The following is a 19,082-nucleotide window of genomic DNA, read 5'->3' as shown; positions in this document are numbered from 1 at the left end:
CCCAGAAGGTAGGCAGTTTAAGAGTCACTGCCGTGTCCATGTCGGTAGGTCACCAGTGAAGGAGCTGCGCTCCAACGCGAGTCAAAAGAATTGACGCGACCAAAGACGGAATTCATCCGAGTTGCTTTATTGAAACAAAACAGCTCAGGTATTCTGACAAAAGCCCGTTTATCGGGCAGCAATATATATACACATTTATGTCGGGAGGTTTGCCCGGCAAAAGCTATACCGGGCATGCCCGGGTGTCAAGGGTGAGCCTTGGAAAGGCGAGTCTGGACCTGCCCGGGCGTGTTTGGCTGTGGCCTGGCAAGTCGAGGCTGGGCGTGCCCGGGCGCTCTGGACGAGCACTGGAAAGGCGAGAGCGGGCATGCCCGGACGCTCTGGGTGAGCCCTGGAAAGGCGATAGCGGGCATGCCCGGACGCTCTGGGCGAGCCCTGGAAAGGCGATAGCGGGCATGCCCGGACGCTCTGGGCGAGCCCTGGAAAGGCGATAGCGGGCATGCCCGGATGCTCTGGGCGAGCCCTGGAAAGGCGAGAGCGGGCATGCCCGGGAAAGACGAGACCGGGCGTGCCCGGGAGGTTCGGGCGTGCCCGGGAACAGTGAGTCCGGGCATGCCCGGGAGAGGCGCGTCTGGCCGTGTTCTGGCCGGTGCAAGGCGATTGTGTGCATCCAGCGGTAACCGCTACACCTTCAATCCCTCTATGTTTTTGGTTTGGGCATTCAATTCTCCCTTCAACCCATCAATTTTGTTTTCCATTCGCTCACTCCAAGCATCCATTTTGTTTTCCAGTCCCTTCATGTCTCCCCTCAATTCGTCCCTTTGGGTATCCATTTTTTAATTTAAATCCCCCTATATCATTAATCATTCCCTTCATTTATTTTTATTTTCCTCCATCTTTCTTTGAATTCCTTCATCTGTTCACCCTGGGCATCCATTTTATTATTGAATCGCTCACTGCGCTCAATCTGAGCATCTATTTTATCGTTATTTTACCTTCATAAATTGCATTAAGGCCTGGTAATCCATCGGGTCCGTCTCGGTAGCCGTGGAGGTTCCATTACTATGCTCTTCCCCTTCTATTTTCGGCTGATGGAGCAGGATTAATTTGGTGAGATGGGGTGTAGAGGAGGAAGAAGAGGAGAGGTGTGCTTGTCTCAGCAATGTCCACAAACACCAAGGTTGGTCTTTAGAAAATTTTATTAATTATTGGGAGAAGAAAACTGGGTTTGATCAGCACAGATTACATACAACATTACAACAGTTCACTTGCATAAAATAATTCACTTTGGTTTACAGCACAGGATTTCTCAACATGACACCAAGAGCAAGCAGAGTCTTCTTCTCCTCCTTCCAGCTCTCTCTCTCTCTTTCTCTCTCTTTTATAATGCCAAAGTCTTTTGAAGTCCTCTCAAGAGAGCAGTGTGGGGTTTCTCAGGCGTTCCGATCCCCACATCTGGCTCGGCCAAGCACAAGAGACCGTAGGTATGCTTTGAGCAATAAGAATAACATATGACCAAGTGTCCTCCCCTGAGCAACCTTATTTATTTTACAACATTTGACAATGATTTCACTGCAGTGTCTCTATTGGATTGCAGTCAAAGCCTGACGAATATACATCTGATTTCACTTATACATGCATTCCAAAGAATTTGCTTGGACTACACTTTTCATTGGCACAGTTCAAGAGTACATTTTTACTGGCCGAGCACAAATTCATTTCCCATATGTGCCTGAGAGATAGAAATGGTTCACAGTATTTTATACAAAAATTGTAATTTCCTACATGGAAACTTATCCAACAAGATAGTATTAATTAATTTGGAATAATGTAAAAGTCCTACTTCGACACGGCCCACCTCCAATTCCCTCGGCATCTCCATCTCGCGCGCCCAACTCAGCGTCCGCCATTACGCTGTTCGCTGAAACGGTTCCCGCTCGCATATTTTACCTCAGAAAAATTAAGAGATTTTATATTTTCGAACCGCGATGTCACGCTTCGTGCACTCAATCGACTGTTAGAATTTTTATCGCCTCTGACAATTTTTTTTTTACTTCCGAATGTCGAGCACAATGTACGCTTGGCTGTGTCAATCTCAGCCCACGGACAAAAAAATTGTCCGTCGAGTCCGAATCTCACTTCCTGACACCAGTTGTCCTGTGGATGGCTCTATTAAGACAAATGGCTAATCGAGCTTACTTTGAGGCGTTATCCAATTGATGGCGAATGATACGCGAGACGGAATGAAGAATACTGACTCACCTGGATGGCCGGCGCAGGCGTCTTCACCCTGCAAATCAATTCAACCCGAGGCGGAATTAAAGTGTACAAAAATAAGGTTTATTAAATGGAACCCGATAACAAGGAACGCGACGATAAATACCACAACCGAGGTTGGGATCCCACACACCTCACTCACTTCAACAACGGACAAAGGAAGAATTAAATTAAAGCAATTGTTGTGTTCTGTGGTGCAGCTTAGCTCTGTCTGCAGTGTGTCAGGGATCGTCAGGGATGGTCAGGCTCCGAGCGCGAAGTCCGACGCAACTCCGGTAGGTGGGAAGAAAGGCCTCGATGCGCGCCCGTTCACCAGGCCTCGGTAAAACCTCTCGCGCCAAGTGAGCGAGCGGGCACGCAACCTGCTTCACCAGCCGTGCAATGTCCTCCCAAATTCGGCACGAAACTGCCATGCACCCAACGTTCGGGTCAGAAAGGAGAAAAGGTCGAGGTGAAGGAAAGCGTAAGGGCAGGTGGTCGGGGAAAGAGGAATTGTGAGGGCAGCAGCGAACGAGGCCCAGGCACTCAGGTCTCTTCAACGAGCAGGGACGAGAGAGAAAATGTCGGTCTCTTCTTCTTTTTGTCAATCCCCTCTTGATGTAATCTCTCTCCCTCTGCCAATCCATGCCGGCCAACACTACAGGCTCAACCCTCCACCAATGGCCACGTCACCTCTCTCTCATGCCGTTCATTTGATGGCCAATCTGTCGCTTTCTTCGCTCTTGCTTCACCACTCAGCGAGCTGCTTCTTGCTTTTGCCCTGACCAATCACCAGTCCTCTCCCACTCTGCCAATCGGCGGCCCTCGTCCTGTGGTGTCTTCCTTCTACCAATCCTTCGCAAGGTGGGCGTGGCCTCAGCCTGCCTGAGCAATGAGTGTTGCTATGCAATCTGGTGATGTGGCTGGCTGTAGCTGCATCGGCGGTTCCCCGAACTGGCTTCCGGTGGGTTTTATGGTTATTGTGACGGAGGGGGGATTTAAGTAGTGTTTGTGTGGTGTTACGATTGGGCCTAACTAATGTCCATTGTGCGTTGCCATATGGGACACAGGTATGATCACAGGTTTGACACACCGGGGAATTATCATAAACCCTACAACTACTTGACATGCCCCATTCCTCGTAATGAGGATGAAGATACACTTAATCCGACATACGGGCTCGACAGGTCCTCGACTTATTTACGTAGAGATGGTTATTGTTACCTATGATCGTCGGAGCACCTACCTATGCAGATCTACCTCAATCTATATATGCCCCTACCCTAAAATTCATAACAATACAATGACTTGTTTGTTCTACACAATTGCATTGGTGTGGTTTTGCCATGGTTTATTAGAACACTCAAAATAACAAATCTTTCTGCCGCGTTCCCTCTCGAGACCCTGAGGGGCACCGTAACCGGAGTTTGGGGAGGTAACATACAACATAACAGTCTTCAGTATTTCAGATATTTTAACCGGTGGACACACAGTCGTCGTGTTCAAATATTTCCCATTAAATCCCCCCCATTCAAATCCCTCCTGTCTTTGGTATAACTATATGCTAGATGTCTTTGGTGTAACTATGCTGTCGTTCGAAACACCAACCTTCCAACCCGAGCAGATGCTCTCACCATTACACAACTGTTTAGTTTTAGTTTCTGGCTTGGGTGGATTCGAGGGTATGATGAGCTGAGATGAAGACAATAGTACAGCGAGAGAACAAATGCAAATACCGATGCGAAGAATAGAAACAGAGGGTGAACGAAGTCCATTGAAAAAAGGGTAAATATGCAAAAATGTGGATCACACCAGCATTGGACGTGGGACGTGGATTTGTGAGGCTCGGCTAAAGCTGTCCACCCATTGGTTGGATAAAATGTAGGCGTGGGGCATTCCTGATCCTATTTTCCCTTCAAAAGATACCCGTTCGCAATGACTTATCGTGTGTTACTATATTCAGCAATCCGACGTGTTTGAAAATGTTTACTCCAGTGTACAAACATCATGGCGGGACGCGGTAAGGGCGGTGGAAAGACTCGTGCTAAGGCCGTCTCGTTCTTCCCGTGCTGGGCTGCAGTTTCCCGTGGGTCGTGTCCACAGACATCTTCGCAAAGGCAACTACGCCGAGCGCATCGGTGCCGGCGCTCCCGTCTATCTGGCGGCTGTGGTCGAGTACTTGTCTGCAGAGATCCTGGAGCTCGCCGGTAACGTTGCACGAGATAACAAGAAATCGCGCATCATCCCGCGTCATTTACAGCTCGCCATCCGCAACGATGAGGAGTTGAACAAACTGCTGGGTGGGGTGACGATCGCGCAAGGTGGTGTACTGCCGAACATCCAGGCTGTGCTGCTCCCCAAGAAAAGCCAGGGCAAGTAAACGGCTTCGCCTCACACAAGGCCAAAGAGCTCGTCAGCTCTCCCACAACGGCAGCACCATCAGCGATACACGATCCGTGTTTTACACAAAACTCTTTGCTGTGTATTTTTTTTACAAATTCATTTTTATCAAACTCAAAAAACAAAACCCATTTTTACAAACAACGTACAGATCGGGAAATAGGGGGAAAAAGCATTATTTACAAAGACTGTAGTTCCTGAATGTAAAAATGTATTACCTGGCGACACCACCTCGACAAACTACCAAATTTTGAAATCGAATAGTGAGTAGAATTGTGAAATTTTTAGTATTTCAAGACAAACACTCGCAATTATTCGGCATGGATATGCCTTTTGCTTCTTCACGTTTGAAGAAATGTTGGACAGGCCCAAAGGAGCCCAGGATAGATATTGGTGGGAAAAACGAGCAAAGGAGGGCGGACGGAGGTTTCCTTCACGGAGCGGATCACATCGGGCTCGGATTTGAGCCAATGGAGAGGGGAGAGTGAAGTTTCGACCAATGGATAGAGAGTGAGGCGGGGATTAATTCTTCAGCGAATGGGAGAGTGTTTGAGGCAGCCAATAACAAACGTGAAAAATGTGCCAGCCAATGGCGAACGGCGGAAGCGTCTCGCGGCTCAAACAAAATCAGACCGCGCATTTCTCAATTCTCAAGTTTCATTCGTTGTTGTTTTGTGTTGATATTTGCCGGTCACGATGGCTCGTACGAAGCAAACCGCCCGTAAATCGACAGGTGGAAAAGCTCCCCGAAAGCAGTTGGCGACGAAGGCGGCGCGGAAAAGTGCTCCAGCCACCGGTGGCGTGAAAAAGCCGCATCGTTACCGTCCAGGAACTGTGGCGCTGCGCGAGATCCGGCGCTACCAAAAGTCCACGGAGCTGCTCATTCGCAAGCTGCCGTTTCAGCGCCTCGTCCGTGAAATCGCACAGGATTTCAAGACCGATTTGCGATTCCAGAGCTCCGCAGTGATGGCGCTGCAGGAGGCGAGCGAGGCCTACCTCGTTGGGCTGTTTGAGGACACTAATTTGTGCGCGATTCACGCCAAACGTGTCACCATCATGCCCAAGGACATCCAGCTGGCACGACGTATCCGCGGGGAGCGAGCTTAACCCGCTGATCCAAGGTCTTGTGCACACCTTCCGCACCACACCACCCAACGGCTCTTTTCAGAGCCACAACACCTTTCTTGAAAGTGTAATCGACCTTTCACCGAACTCGCCACCGATCACTGCATTTTGTATGTGTACGTGTATACGGGTCGGAAGGAAATACGTTTTGTGATGCTCTTTTTAAGAAGTCTGAAAGGGAAACGTTGAACAAGATGGTGGAGGTTGGCTGTCTTCAGGGAATGGGGTTTCACAATGTTTCAATGAACCCCCACAGAATTGTCAAGTGACAATTGTTGGGGATCATGTGTGATGTCGCTTGCAAGGTGGTTCATGTTAAAATACACATTTTTCATTTTAACCGTATCATGTATTATTTGACCCGTTCATCTCAACCCCAAAAAAATAATATAAACTCTGCCATAAACATTGCATTTCTGATGCCAAATAATACATGATACTAAGTTCAAGTCCCCTGAAGCTCCTTCATGAACGAGTTGGTGGCTCTAAAAAGAGCCGTTTTGTTGTTGTAGTTGTTGATGAACACCACTCCCTAAATGTTTAACCACCGAAACCGTAGAGGGTACGGCCCTGGCACTTCAAAGCGTACACCACATCCATGGCAGTAACGGTCTTTCACTTGGCGTGCTCCGTGTAGGTAACACTCTAACAGCATCGCGGATCACATTTTCCAGGAACACCTTGAGAACTCCACGGGTTTCCTCGTAGATGAGACCCGAGATGCGCTTTACCCCACCACGACGAGCAAGGCGACGAATAGCAGGTGTTCACTGCATTTTGTGAACGAGGTGGGACGTAGGTGAACGTCGGTGAACGCACGGTGGAGTACGTTCCGGTGCCGGAACGCCGGTTTGACCACGTCCACGTGGACCTGGTGGGACCTCTGCCCCCCTCGCGGGGTTTCACCCACGTCCTCACCATGGTGGACCGCACCACCCGGTGGCCGGAGGCCGTGCCCTTGGCGTCGACAACGGCGGCCGATGTCGCGCAGGCTTTCATCGCCACCTGGGTCGCCCGGTTCGGCGCCCCCTCAGACATCTCATCCGACCGCGGCCCCCAGTTCACCTCGGAGCTCTGGGGGGCGGTTGCGCAGGGGCTCGGGGTCCGGCTGCACCGAACCACGGCCTACCACCCCCAGGCTAACGGCCTATGTGAGCGATTTCACCGCTCATTGAAGGCCGCGCTCCGGGCCACCCTCCGCGACGGCGGCTGGGTCGACAGGCTCCCCTGGGTCCTGCTGGGCCTCCGGACGGCGCCCAAGGAGGACCTGCGCGCATCCGCGGCGGAGTTGGTCTTCGGGCAACCGCTGCGGGTGCCGGGCAAGTTCCTCCCCGACTCCACGGCACCATGGTCCGCGGCACAGCAGCGCTCCGCTCTGCAAGAGACCGCCCAGAGGTTCGCCCCAGTGCCAACGGCATGCCACGGGCACCCACCGACGCACGTCGCCCCGGAGCTTCGCACGGCGGAGTACGTCTTCGTCCGCCACGATGCCCATCGGACACCACTGCGGCCCCCGTACGACGGGCCTTTCCGCGTGCTGGAGACCGGGGCGAAGCACTTCACCCTGGACATCGGCGGTACTCCTGACCGCGTTTCGGTAGACCGCCTCAAGCCGGCCCACCTCGATGTGGACCATCCACCGCCAGTGGCCCGACCCCCACGTCGGGGCCGCCCTCCTGCGGGCGGACCCCCGGCACCGGCGCCTTTCAGCTTCGGCGCCTCACCAACGACGACCTGCGCTACTGCCATGTCGTCGCCTCCCTCGGGCCCGGCACGGCCGCTCGAGTTGTGTCCGTCCTTCGCTACCCACCGGACGGCCACAAGTACGAGGCACTCAAGCGGCTACTCCTGGCCACGTTCAGCCTCACGGACGACGCACGGGCCGACCGCCTCCTGGATCTCCCCGAGCTCGGTGAGACGTGCCCGTCGGTCCGAATGGACCATATGCTGTCACTGTTGGGCGACGAAGCCCCCGGTTCGCTATTCCGGGCGCTTTTCCGTCGCCAACTTCCAGCGCAGGTTCGCCTCGCGTTGGCCGGGACCGGGCTAACGGAACCCCGAGCATTTGCGGCCGAGGCGGACAAGTACTTCGCCGCTTCGGACACGCGGGCGAGCGTTGGCGTGGCCGTCACGGCCTTCGACGCTGCTGTTCCACAGCATCATCTTCTACAGCACGCTGAGTTTCAGCAGCATGCTGATACGCACCTCGTGAACGCCGCCACGCCCCGCCCACCGCCGCGGCGAAAACCGCCACCGCGGGGAAACCCGTCGACTCCACCGGCCTGGCGGAGCCAGCCGCGCTCCTCCAGCTCCACCACCTGGTGCTGGTTCCACGCCAAGTTCGGCCACGAAGCTCGGCGGTGTCATCCGCCGTGCTCCTTCAACGGGTCGGGAAACGCCCGGGCCGGCGCTCAATTGTGGCGATGAGCGCCGGCCGTTCGAGCAGCCTGCTGTTCATAACGGACACCTTCTCCGGGCGCCGTTACCTGTGCGACACGGGAGCACAGGTGAGTGTCATTCCCGCCGGCACGTCAGACAAGCACGCCGCGGGTGGGGGCCCCGCGCTGCTTGCCGCGAACGGGACGCCCATCCGTACGTACGGAAAACGCTGCCTCTCTCTGCGGTTTGGAGGGCAGGTTTTCCGATGGACGTTCGTCACCGCCGACGTGCCCATGGCACTGCTTGGCGCGGACTTCCTGTGCGCTAATGGGCTCCTGGTCGACGTCAAGCGCAGACGGCTTGTCCAGGCCGAGACGTTCAGCTCGCTCGCATGTGCGTTGCCCAGCTCAACGAGCGGCTTGCCAAGCGGCTTGCCGAACAATTCGGTTCCGGCCACGTTGGTCTGTACGCTTCCGGCAGCGGACGCATTCACCCGCCTCCTCGCCGGCTTCCCGGCCCTCACGCGGCCCACCTTCTCGGCGGGGGCCGTCAAGCACGGGGTGGCCCATCACATCCCCACCGTCGGGCCACCGGTCTACGCCCGGGCACGCCGCCTCGAGCCGACGAAGCTGGCGGTGGCAAAAGCGGAGTTCGCTACCCTGGAGCGACTCGGCATCGTTCGGCGCTCAGAGAGCGCTTGGGCGTCGCCGCTGCACATCGTGCCGAAGCCCGGCGGGGGATGGCGACCGTGCGGGGACTATCGCCGTCTCAATGACGCCACGACTCCCGACCGCTACCCCGTCCCCCACATTCAGGACTTTTCCGCCCGTTTGGCGGGCAGGTCCTTCTTCTCGAAGGTGGACCTCATACGCGGCTACCATCAGGTCCCCGTCAGGCCGGAGGACGTCCCGAAGACGGCGGTCATCACGCCATTCGGACTCTTCGAGTTCCTGCGCATGCCCTTCGGTCTGAAGAATGCGGCTCAGGCGTTCCAGCGACTGATGGACAGCGTCCTGCGCGACTTGGATTTTGTCTACGTCTACCTGGACGATATCCTCGTCGCCAGCGCGTCCCGCGAAGAGCACCTACGCCACCTCCGCACGCTCTTCGAACGCCTGGGCCAGCATGGCCTGATTGTGAACCCCGCAAAGTGCCGGTTCGGCGCCGCCACAATCGATTTTCTGGGGCACCGTGTCATCAGGCACGGAGCCGTCCCCCTGCCGGCCAAGGTGGAGGCGGTGAAGGGGTTTCCGCGCCCCCGCACGATCAGAGGGCTGCAGGAGTTCCTGGGCATGGTGAACTTTTACCATCGGTTCCTGCCCCGTATCGCCCAGCTCCTGCGCCCCCTGCACGAAGCTCTCCGAGGTAAGCCGGGCAAAGGCGACGTTACCTGGACCGAGCAGATGGACACGGCGTTCACGGGCGCGAAGCTCGCCTTGGCTAACGCCACCATGCTCGCGCACCCGGCGCCCGATGCACCGATCGCCCTCACCACCGATGCCTCGGACTACGCGGTGGGCGCGGTGCACGAGCAATGGGTGCGTGGAGCTTGGCAACCGCTGGCGTTCTTTAGCCGGCAGCTTCGCCCGCCCGAACGCCGTTACAGTACCTTCGACCGCGAGTTGCTCGGACTTCACTTGGCGGTCAGGCACTTCCGCCATCTGCTCGAGGGCCGGGCGTTCACTGCCTTCGTCGACCACAAGCCGCTGATCTTTGCGATGGGCAAGGTCACCGAGCCGTGGTCGGCCCGGCAGCAGCGTCACCTCTCGGCCGTGTCCGAGTACACGACGGACATCCATCACGTCGGGGTCACCAGTAAAGCGCGGCGTTACGCGCGCTGCTTGTGAGCAAGGAGGAAGCGGACAAGCGGTAACATATGAACGTCTTTATTGTAAGACTACACTGTAACACTGAACTCTTCCGGGCTGGTCGCCCGGTGTATATCCTGAGGCCACGCCTACCCCTCGGGCGTGGCCACCGCCCACTTGGTGCGTGGAATGATGTCACCACGCCAGTGGGCTTTTGTGTCCGCCACAACATGATACTAAGTTCAAGTCCCCTGAAGCTCCTTCATGAACGAGTTGGTGGCTCTAAAAAGAGCCGTTTTGTTGTTGTAGTTGTTGATGGACACCACTCCCTAAATGTTTAACCACCGAAACCGTAGAGCGTGCGGCCCTGGCGCTTCAAAGCGTACACCACATCCATGGCAGTGACGGTCTTGCGCTTGGCGTGCTCCGTGTAGGTAACAGCATCACGAATAACATTTTCCAGGAACACCTTGAGAACTCCACGGGTTTCCTCGTAGATGAGACCCGAGATGCGCTTTACCCCACCACGGCGAGCAAGGCGACGAATAGCAGGCTTTGTGATTCCCTGGATGTTATCACGCAGCACCTTGCGATGACGTTTCGCACCTCCTTTACCGAGACCCTTTCCTTTCCTCCTTTACCACGTCCAGACATGACGATCGCGGTTGAATCCAAAGCTGAATAAACGAAACCACGAGCATTCCTGTCTTTATATGGTGGTGATAGAGGTTTTCTATTGGTGGGAACTCGATTTTACCATTTGCTCTTTGACCCTTCCATGATTCGTCCGACATTTATTTATTTTCTCTGCAGTTTCCTTGATGATTTCCACCACGTCCTCGTGTGCTCTTTGTGCCCTTTGCCCTTTCACCTCTCGTTCCGCGCATGCGCACGTCGTCCTTTTGCTTTGACCATCTGCAACTGCACTGGCTTTCACTGTCCCTTCGCTTTCACTCGTCACGTAATCCTGTCAAATAATGTTTAAATAATGCAGTAATTCACGACGATTTAATTCTGAACACAACTTGAAATGCAGAACTTTGGCAAATAACAACGCGCGCTCACATCACCTGAGAAATAAGCTTCAAAAGCATCGTTTATATCGTCCGATATTTTGATGCCAGTTTGGATTTGATGAAAAGTAAAAATACTTGTTTTGTCCGCAAACCAACAATAACCTCGTTGAACTCTCGATTGTAGCCTTGTTGAAAATTTGTCTCTTTCAAATGTCATTTCATTGCGGTTCAAACACAATGAATGCTTGAAGTTTCTCCATCATTGCGCTACCTTGGACGACAGGTGATGAATTTGAGCAGCTCATTGTGAATGAGACATCGTAACAGTTTCGTTTGCAAGGCGGAGATGGAATCGGCACATCACACGAAGCACGATTCAAGCTCAATGACTGACGTTTGGATGAATAAAAAAAACCCTTCAAAGCATTGCTTCGAGCCGTGTGCTGTTTGTGACCAAATATTTTCACTCTCGGCTGGTCTTTGCTCAGGTGGCCTCAACATGAGCCTCAGAAAAGCTGATTGTTCTTCTTGTTTGCTTGACTGCCTTGCAAGGATGGCTACAGACAGGTGCACATTTCACAATGAAAATTTTAACGTTTAAGTTTGGTCCAAGAGAAGATTTACCTCGTGAAAATGAGCCTGAGTCACGAAGCTCCTTCGGGGAAGCCCGAGAACGTATCCGACCGAGTAAGCAATGTTGTGTCAAAGCAGCTCTTCCATCGCATCTGCAGTGTCGGCCCGTGGAAGATGGTGAAAGGTGCAGAGGATTGAAAATGTGCTTCTCGCCGTTTGCCAGCATGTGTCTGTACTTGGAAACGCTGTGCGCATTACGCATGGATGTATCGTTTTCGTTAATTATTCAGCTCAAAGTGAAGCGAGAAACAAACGGAACCGAAAGAACACTTCTCATCGTTTCCGATTGCCGACGATGATTTCTACCACGTCCGCTTCTCCTGTCACAATAACATCGGCGGCGAGACGACGCGGTTTGTGCAAGCCTGCACTTGATTTTGGATCTCGTCTTCCTTCTCTCTTTTCGGTGTGAAATGGCGGAGACTGTTCCCCTTCCGACGGCACTTTCGACCTTGTTTCTGAAACGAGCCAATAATAAAACTGGCGATTCCAGAACCCCAAAACATCCCCTTGTGTGTGAATGCAAATCTGACAGAATTAATTTTTCTTGAAAACTTTAACAGTTAATAAAGACTGGAAAATGCCAATGCAGAGGCACCTTTTATAACCCTCAGCACCCGTTTTTCTAAGTTATTGTGAGTCTCAACTCCCCCCTCCTCCTCTGTAACCCCTTTTTCTTTGCTCGTTGCTGTTTGGTTTTGTTCCTTTTCTGTTTCACCCCAACATTCCCCTGCTTGCTCTTTCATTTCGTTTGTTTGCAGCTTTTTTCCCCAATTGTCCTCTCCCCTTGAACACACTCTCACTCTTTTCTATCAAACTATCCTGCTACTCTGTATCGTCACAATACTATGATATCTACACTGGATTCGACGGACAATGATTGGGGCTTCTGTGATGACAAGATGCATGTGTAGTAAATACAAAGTTCATAATTATTGCGCGTGTGCATTTGAAGTGTAAAGTTAACAAGAAAGGACCGTTTAAGGTTTTTCAACACAGCAGAGTTTGGTGCAAAACACGGATCGTGTATCGTTGAAACTGCTTTCGGAAAGGTTTGAGTGGCTCTGAAAAGAGCCGTTGTGGGAGAGCTGAAGAACTCTTGTGAGGCGGAGCCGTTTACTTGCCCTGGCTTTTCTTGGGGAGCAGCACGGCCTGGATGTTCGGCAGTACACCACCTTGCGCGATCGTCACCCCGCCCAGCAGTTTGTTCAGCTCCTCATCGTTGCGGATGGCGAGCTGCAAATGACGCGGGATGATGCGCGATTTCTTGTTATCTCGTGCAGCGTTACCGGCGAGCTCCAGGATCTCTGCAGACAAGTACTCGAGCACAGCCGCCAGATAGACGGGAGCGCCGGCACCGACGCGCTTGGCGTAGTTGCCTTTGCGAAGATGTCTGTGGACACGACCCACGGGAAACTGCAGCCCAGCACGGGAAGACCGAGTCTTAGCCTTAGCACGAGTCTTTCCACCACCTTTACCACGTCCCGACATGATTTGTAGACAAGAACCGATATCTCAATAACCTCAATGTGACTGAACGTCATGGTGTGAATTGAGTTGTTTTAAGGGCAAAGTCGGATCAGGAATCACACACGCCCACATTTTATCCATCCAATGGCTGAACATCAGGTTGTGTACTCCGCCTCCAAACTCTCTGTGATCCACATATTTGCATATGATAACCTGAAAAGACAATCCTTTGCACTTTGCACTTTGCAGCATTTAAAATACAGAATTGTTTGTCAGTTTTATTTGTAAGTAGATTTCGATTCAGGCTTCAGTAGTTAAGTTGTACACGCAAAGCGAAACAATGAGGTTGTACTCTTGCTGCATTATCGAGAAACAACTTCTTTAAATTGAATGTTACATTTTTTTATTTGAATCAAAAGGCAAATTTGCCGTTTTTCCATATACTGGTTCTGAATGTGTCCCAATCGCACATGTACCGAGAGGAGTGAGAGAATAATTTTACTCTGTCTGCCTGGCAATCGCACAAAATTGAAATCCAGCTCGGAAACTTACTGTTTCAAACATCCGTTTTTCACCAGATTTGTTGCACAATTACCCCAAGGAAATGGGGGGAAAAAGGGGAAGACCACAAAACCTTGTGGGGTTGTTTTTCTTTCCGGGGGAGTGGGCGAACCTGGTTAATGGGTGAGAAACTCAACAACAAACACACACCATCCCTTCAGCCAACGATAACCCCACAGACAACACTACTCACATGCACACAATCATCCATCCCTGCTCAAGTTCCATAAAACTCCTGCTTTTTTTATCCTTACACCCCTCGATCTGCAATATTTCCAAGTATTTTTTTTTTTTTTTTTTTTTTGTATACAAGATCGAGGCTCGTGAAAGAGCGAATATTAATCACACAGAAAGACAAACCGACACATAAAACATATAACATCGGGAGCGGTAGATAAGATGGGGAGAGAGGGGGAAGGACACAAACACAACATTTGAGAGCAGGGACCGAGAGACATGGAGACATCGAGAGATCTGAGAGAGGGCGAGGGCTTTGGGGGGGGGGGGGGGCATGGGAATGGGGTGGTGGGAGAGGTATAAAACATATGGACACTGCCAGGACTTCCAGGAAAGAAGTTGGAATTTCAAACAAGGTGGATCTGGGGTGAATTAGCGGGGGTAGAAAAGATCAAGGTTTTGGATGGGGGAAGATAAGAGATGGTGGTGAACAGCTGTTTTAAAGACCTGGAGGGAGGAGTGGGATTGAAGGGAGTGAGGGAGTTTGTTCCATAGGCGGGAGAAAAGAGGAATGAAAGAGTGAAGGTGAGCAGAGAGCCGAGATTTCGGCAGTTTAACCATCAGAGGGTTGCTGGCAGATCTTGTGCGACCTGTAGGAATATTTGGGGGACAGAGCACAGAGAGAGCTGGGGGTGCAAGGCCGGAGAGGAGTCGGTAGAAGACAGAAAGACCACCTACCTGCCTGCGGTGAGTGAGTGAAAGGCCCTCAGAGATAGCTTCATCGCGGGAGATTCCAATAATTCTGAAAGCTTTGGTTTCAACAGTGTGAAGCCGAGCTAGGTGTGAGGCAGGAGCACCGGCCCATAGGGGAGAACAGTATTCCATTGAGCTGCGGATGAAAGCCTTGTATGTGGTGAGGAGCTCAGGTGTGCCGAGGAAGGACTTCGCACGACGGAGGATGCCCAGTCGGCGACTGGCTTTGGAGGCCAGCTTGGAAATGTGGTTTTCCCAAGAAAGATCATGGCAGATAGTGAGACCCAAAATCTTGAGCGACAGAACTTCTTGGAGAGGATTGTTGAGAAAGTAGATGGGAGGGTTGTCCAGTCGATCTTTTCGGAGAGACATAGTAAGAGTGTGAGATTTGTCAGGATTGAAAGACATGTTCCACTTGTTTGACCAGTCTGTGATTTTGTCCAGGTCTTCAGAGAGTGAGGAGGCAGCAGACTGCCGATCTGAGGGAAGAGGAATGGAGCGGCAGAGAGTGGAGTCATCAGCAAAGAGATAGAGAGGATTTTCGAGAGAGTCAGAGAGATCATTGATGAAGACCAGAAACAGCACGGGGCCCAGAACTTGTGATCAGTGACAATTTAAACTTTGTTGTTTATGCTGCCAATACCTTTCCAGGGAGACCATTCCATTTGTTAATGACTCTCCTCATTTGACAGGATCCCGTGTTTACTTGGGTGAAAGCGAAGAGATCGTAAAAGGCAGTGCAGTTGCAGATTGTCAAAGCGAAAGGACGCAGTGCGCATGCGCGGAAAGAGAGGCGAAAGGAACAAACGTTCCAACAACAAACGATGACCAACTCGTTCAGGAACAAACCCTTTTCCCGGAGAAAATAATTTAATGAAGTAGTCAAAGTGGAAGGGTCAAAGAGCAAATGCTAATGTCGAGTTTCCCACCAATGGAAAACCTCTGTACCACCACCATATAGATATAGACACGAACGTTTGGCGTTTCGTTTATTCTGACTTCAGTGATCAGTCCAACTGCGTCGGCATGTCTGGTCGTGGTAAAGGTGGAAAGGGTCTCGGTAAAGGAGGTGCGAAACGTCATCGCAAGGTACTGCGTGATAACATCCAGGGAATCACAAAACCTGCTATTCGTCGCCTTGCTCGTCGTGGTGGTGTAAAGCGCATCTCGGGTCTCATCTACGAGGAAACCCGTGGAGTTCTCAAGGTGTTCCTGGAAAATGTTATCCGCGATGCTGTTACCTACACGGAGCACGCCAAGCGAAAGACCGTTACTGCCATGGATGTGGTGTACGCTTTGAAGCGCCAGGGCCGTACCCTCTACGGTTTCGGTGGTTAAACATCTTGGTGGTGGTAACATCAACACCTACAACAACAAAACGGCTCTTTTCAGAGCCACCAACTCATTCATGAAAGAGCTTCAGGCGTCTTGAACTTTATCATGTATTCTGTGGCACCAGAAATGCAATGGAGACAGCTCTGTTTATTACTTTGATTTTCACGAGGTGAAACGGGCAGATATTGAAGTCTGAAAGATTATTCGAGGCTTAAAAGCCAATGGTCCCGAGCACTTTGTTGCAGTGATGTTTCGTGCAATTAGAGGCCACGCTCTCAACTGAAAGTTGTTTCCGGAGAACAGTTACATGGCTCGACGAAAGCTGTTTCGGGCGAAGAGTAACTGAGAAATGGAATAAATAGATTTTCTGAGTTCGTGGTAACTGCCCCATCAGTTCAGATATTCGAGAATAGAAGACCCGTCTCTTCGCTGACGGCAATACCAATCTCTGCTGCGTTGGCTAATCTATGGGGAAATAAATAAAAAAGGACTACTGGGAGATCCTGCTCTCCGAGCTCCGTGTTGGCATTTGCATATTTGACACGCGTGTCCAGGTACCCATAAAAAAGGTATTTCTTTTTTGGATCACAAACACCCAGGAGTTACCCCAATCCACCGTCGTTGGATTTATTGAAATCTGTTAATCCGTCTCAAGTTATAACAACAAAGACAGACACGGCTCCTTTTATAATATCGATAGGAGCAGATTGAACAAACGTTGGTCCTCATCAAATTTGATCCTGACTATCCAACAAACATACCCACCTCACAATAAATTATGTTCCAAGTCGTTATGACAAATACCAACCCTATCCACGGAATAATAGGAAGTTTTAACAGGACTACTCTTTACTTCAGTATAACGCTGATGATTACCTGACCTGCATATTAATATGAACCACATTTCTCGTTACATATAACATCACGTGGTTCTTTCACCAAGGATACACGAAGAGGAAAAGTCGCACTCCATTAAAGAAACATTGAGTGGCTCTGAAAAGAGCCGTTTGGGGATGAACTCGAGAAACGAGTCCGAGCTCACTTGGAGCTGGTGTACTTGGTCACGGCCTTTGTACCTTCGGACACGGCGTGCTTGGCCAACTCCCCGGGAAGGAGCAGACGCACTGCCGTCTGGATCTCCCGCGATGTGATGGTGGAGCGCTTGTTGTAATGCGCCAGACGAGATGCTTCGGATGCGATGCGCTCAAAGATGTCGTTAACGAAGGAATTCATGATGCTCATCGCTTTGGAAGAAACACCCGTATCGGGGTGAACTTGTTTCAGCACCTTGTAGATGTAAATGGCGTAGCTTTCCTTTCTGCGATGACGCCGTTTACCGGGACCCTTCCGAGTCGCTTTAGAAACGGCTTTCTTCGAACCCTTCTTTGCTGCCTCTTGCTTGGGATGATCCGCAGGCATGACGAGTAGAGAAAAAAAAAAAAACGAGAGCGACGCAACCAAATAATAATCGACGGAGAAAGAGAAAGAATAAGAAGACGAGTGTGAACGATTCCCTCTTATAAAGGCTTCATATGCAAATATGTGGATCACAGAGCGTTTCGAGGTGGAGGACACAACCTGATGCTCAGTCATTGGTTAGATGAAAAGTGGGCGTGTGTCTTTCTTGATCCGAGTTTCCCTTCAAATGAACCAAATTCGTCACCTTCGCATGAAATTCAGTAAAGTTATTTGGATTTCTCTTTTTGTGTACAAATCATGGCGTTCTGGCACTTCCAAACCAAATAGAGAACATGGGATGATAATGAAGTTTGCACTTGATGTGGAACAATAACCTGGAAAACAACAATGCGTGAGAGTGGGGTCATCGCAGGTGTCTCCGCGTTGGGTTTTTCCAGCCTTGACAGTTCAAGGTGCGCAAGGAATTTAGACCCAGCAGGTGTCCATTCGGTCCGTCAGTCTTGCACCTCATCAACACCAAATCAATTTATATCAAAAATGAGAATATTTTTTTATACCAGTTTTCCGGGGTTGGGGGAGGGGGGAGATTTTCTTTGCGGGGTTGGGGGAGGGGGGGATTTTCTTTGGGGGGTTGGGGGAGGGGGGAGATTTTCTTTGCGGGGTTGGGGGAGGGGGGAGATTTTCTTTGCGGGGTTGGGGGAGGGGGGAGATTTTCTTTGCGGGGTTGGGGGAGGGGGGAGATTTTCTTTGCGGGGTTGGGGGAGGGGGGAGATTTTCTTTGCGTGGTTGGGGGAGGGGGGAGATTTTATTTGCGGGGTTGGGGGAGGGGGGAGATTTTCTTTGCGGGGTTGGGGGAGGGGGGAGATTTTCTTTGCGGGGTTGGGGGAGGGGGGAGATTTTCTTTGCGGGGTTGGGGGAGGGGGGAGATTTTCTTTGCGGGGTTGGGGGAGGGGAGGGACTTATTCTTTCCGAAGATGGCTCTTTTGTGAGAAACACCACATCGACCATACACCACCTCTTGACGAGCGAGACCCTCCTCCCTCCCCCCCCCACTCCCACAGCCAACAATCCGCAATGATGTTCTGTTCAATCACACATCCTTGCTCAAGCGACCAAGAAGTTCTGCAAATATCCCTCAACCTCTCGATCTACATTATTTCCGGGTACTTATCTCATTCCGATTTAGACGAATGTAGTTTCTGCTGCGACGACCTTTCCGGAGCGACCATTCCACACATTAACAACTGAGTGAAAGACCCTTGCCTTATTACCGTTTGATCTCCCCTCGTCTTTACTCTCAAGTTCTGCACAAATCCATTCTGACAGATAAATGCACAAAAAGGGATTTGTAGGTATCGAGTTTTGTGGACTGTGGATGACGCTATCCTCGTGTCCTCAGACAGACCGACGAGGGAGGTCAAAATGTCGCCGGCAACGCCATCAGATCGGAGCTCTGGAAACAAAATAATTTAATCTCCTGCTTGTGTTCGGCGATGGAATTACCATTCTGCGGGGTTTGCGCAATTGCACGTTCGTCTTTCAAGCAAGCTTTTGTAACGTCCATTTTCTGTTTCTCGATTCATTGAAAATGTGCGGTTCCTGCAATATCGCAATAATGTTTTATTTACAAATAACGTACAACGACTGTAATATAATAAAAATGTAGTTCCGTCCCACCTCGACAAACTACCCAATTTTGAAATCGATTCGTGAGTGAATTTTTTTATATCACGGTACACACATGGAAATA

At 51.2% G+C, this 19,082-nt stretch overlaps 5 protein-coding genes and 1 long non-coding RNA gene across 6 annotated transcripts; 3 read left to right on the top strand and 3 right to left on the bottom strand.

Annotated features, from left to right (window-relative positions):
- Nucleotides 1-1,181: 1,181 nt before the first annotated feature.
- On the bottom strand, nt 1,182-2,875 carry LOC144891540 (uncharacterized). The gene is made up of 2 exons (XR_013622977.1): nt 2,680-2,875; nt 1,182-2,477 (listed from the first exon to the last, which is right to left on the bottom strand). It is a non-coding gene; the product is annotated as an uncharacterized LOC144891540 (long non-coding RNA).
- Nucleotides 2,876-4,055: 1,180 nt separating this feature from the next.
- Nucleotides 4,056-4,636, top strand: LOC144891616 (late histone H2A.2.2-like). Its single transcript, XM_078775248.1, has 2 exons — nt 4,056-4,094; nt 4,220-4,636. The coding sequence occupies exons 1-2, from the start codon at nt 4,056-4,058 to the stop codon at nt 4,634-4,636; spliced, it is 456 nt and encodes a 151-aa protein (XP_078631374.1).
- A 64-nt stretch (nt 4,637-4,700) lies between these two features.
- On the top strand, nt 4,701-5,763 carry LOC137424890 (histone H3). The gene has a single exon (XM_068112772.2). The coding sequence runs from the start codon at nt 5,353-5,355 to the stop codon at nt 5,761-5,763; it is 411 nt and encodes a 136-aa protein (XP_067968873.1). The 5' UTR covers nt 4,701-5,352.
- A 6,970-nt stretch (nt 5,764-12,733) lies between these two features.
- LOC144891541 (histone H2A type 1-like) lies at nt 12,734-13,108 on the bottom strand. The gene has a single exon (XM_078775160.1). It carries the CDS (start codon nt 13,106-13,108, stop codon nt 12,734-12,736), a length of 375 nt encoding a protein of 124 aa, XP_078631286.1.
- Nucleotides 13,109-14,531: 1,423 nt separating this feature from the next.
- Nucleotides 14,532-15,916, top strand: LOC144891539 (histone H4). The gene has a single exon (XM_078775158.1). The coding sequence runs from the start codon at nt 15,605-15,607 to the stop codon at nt 15,914-15,916; it is 312 nt and encodes a 103-aa protein (XP_078631284.1). The 5' UTR covers nt 14,532-15,604.
- A 610-nt stretch (nt 15,917-16,526) lies between these two features.
- Nucleotides 16,527-17,389, bottom strand: LOC137424894 (histone H2B 1/2-like). The gene has a single exon (XM_068112776.2). The coding sequence runs from the start codon at nt 17,330-17,332 to the stop codon at nt 16,952-16,954; it is 381 nt and encodes a 126-aa protein (XP_067968877.1). The 5' UTR covers nt 17,333-17,389; the 3' UTR covers nt 16,527-16,951.
- Nucleotides 17,390-19,082: the final 1,693 nt, after the last annotated feature.

This window comes from Myxine glutinosa, chromosome 4 (genome assembly GCF_964187855.1).
Source record: "Myxine glutinosa chromosome 4, kmMyxGlut1.1, whole genome shotgun sequence".
Lineage (NCBI taxonomy): Eukaryota > Metazoa > Chordata > Myxini > Myxiniformes > Myxinidae > Myxine > Myxine glutinosa.
This window is presented reverse-complemented; position numbering and strand designations above follow the sequence as displayed.

What these genes read in the sequence shown, in the direction of transcription:
- LOC144891616 (XM_078775248.1), top strand. Translation starts at nt 4,056, where the DNA reads ATGTGGATCACACCAGCATTGGACGTGGGACGTGGATTT. An exon ending in TGGACGTGGGACGTGGATTT is followed by an intron (nt 4,095 to 4,219) that starts GTGAGGCTCGGC and finishes TACTATATTCAG; the next exon opens with CAATCCGACGTGTTTGAAAA.
- LOC137424890 (XM_068112772.2), top strand. Translation starts at nt 5,353, where the DNA reads ATGGCTCGTACGAAGCAAACCGCCCGTAAATCGACAGGTGGAAAAGCT.
- LOC144891541 (XM_078775160.1), bottom strand. Translation starts at nt 13,108, where the DNA reads ATGTCGGGACGTGGTAAAGGTGGTGGAAAGACTCGTGCTAAGGCTAAG.
- LOC144891539 (XM_078775158.1), top strand. Translation starts at nt 15,605, where the DNA reads ATGTCTGGTCGTGGTAAAGGTGGAAAGGGTCTCGGTAAAGGAGGTGCG.
- LOC137424894 (XM_068112776.2), bottom strand. Translation starts at nt 17,332, where the DNA reads ATGCCTGCGGATCATCCCAAGCAAGAGGCAGCAAAGAAGGGTTCGAAG.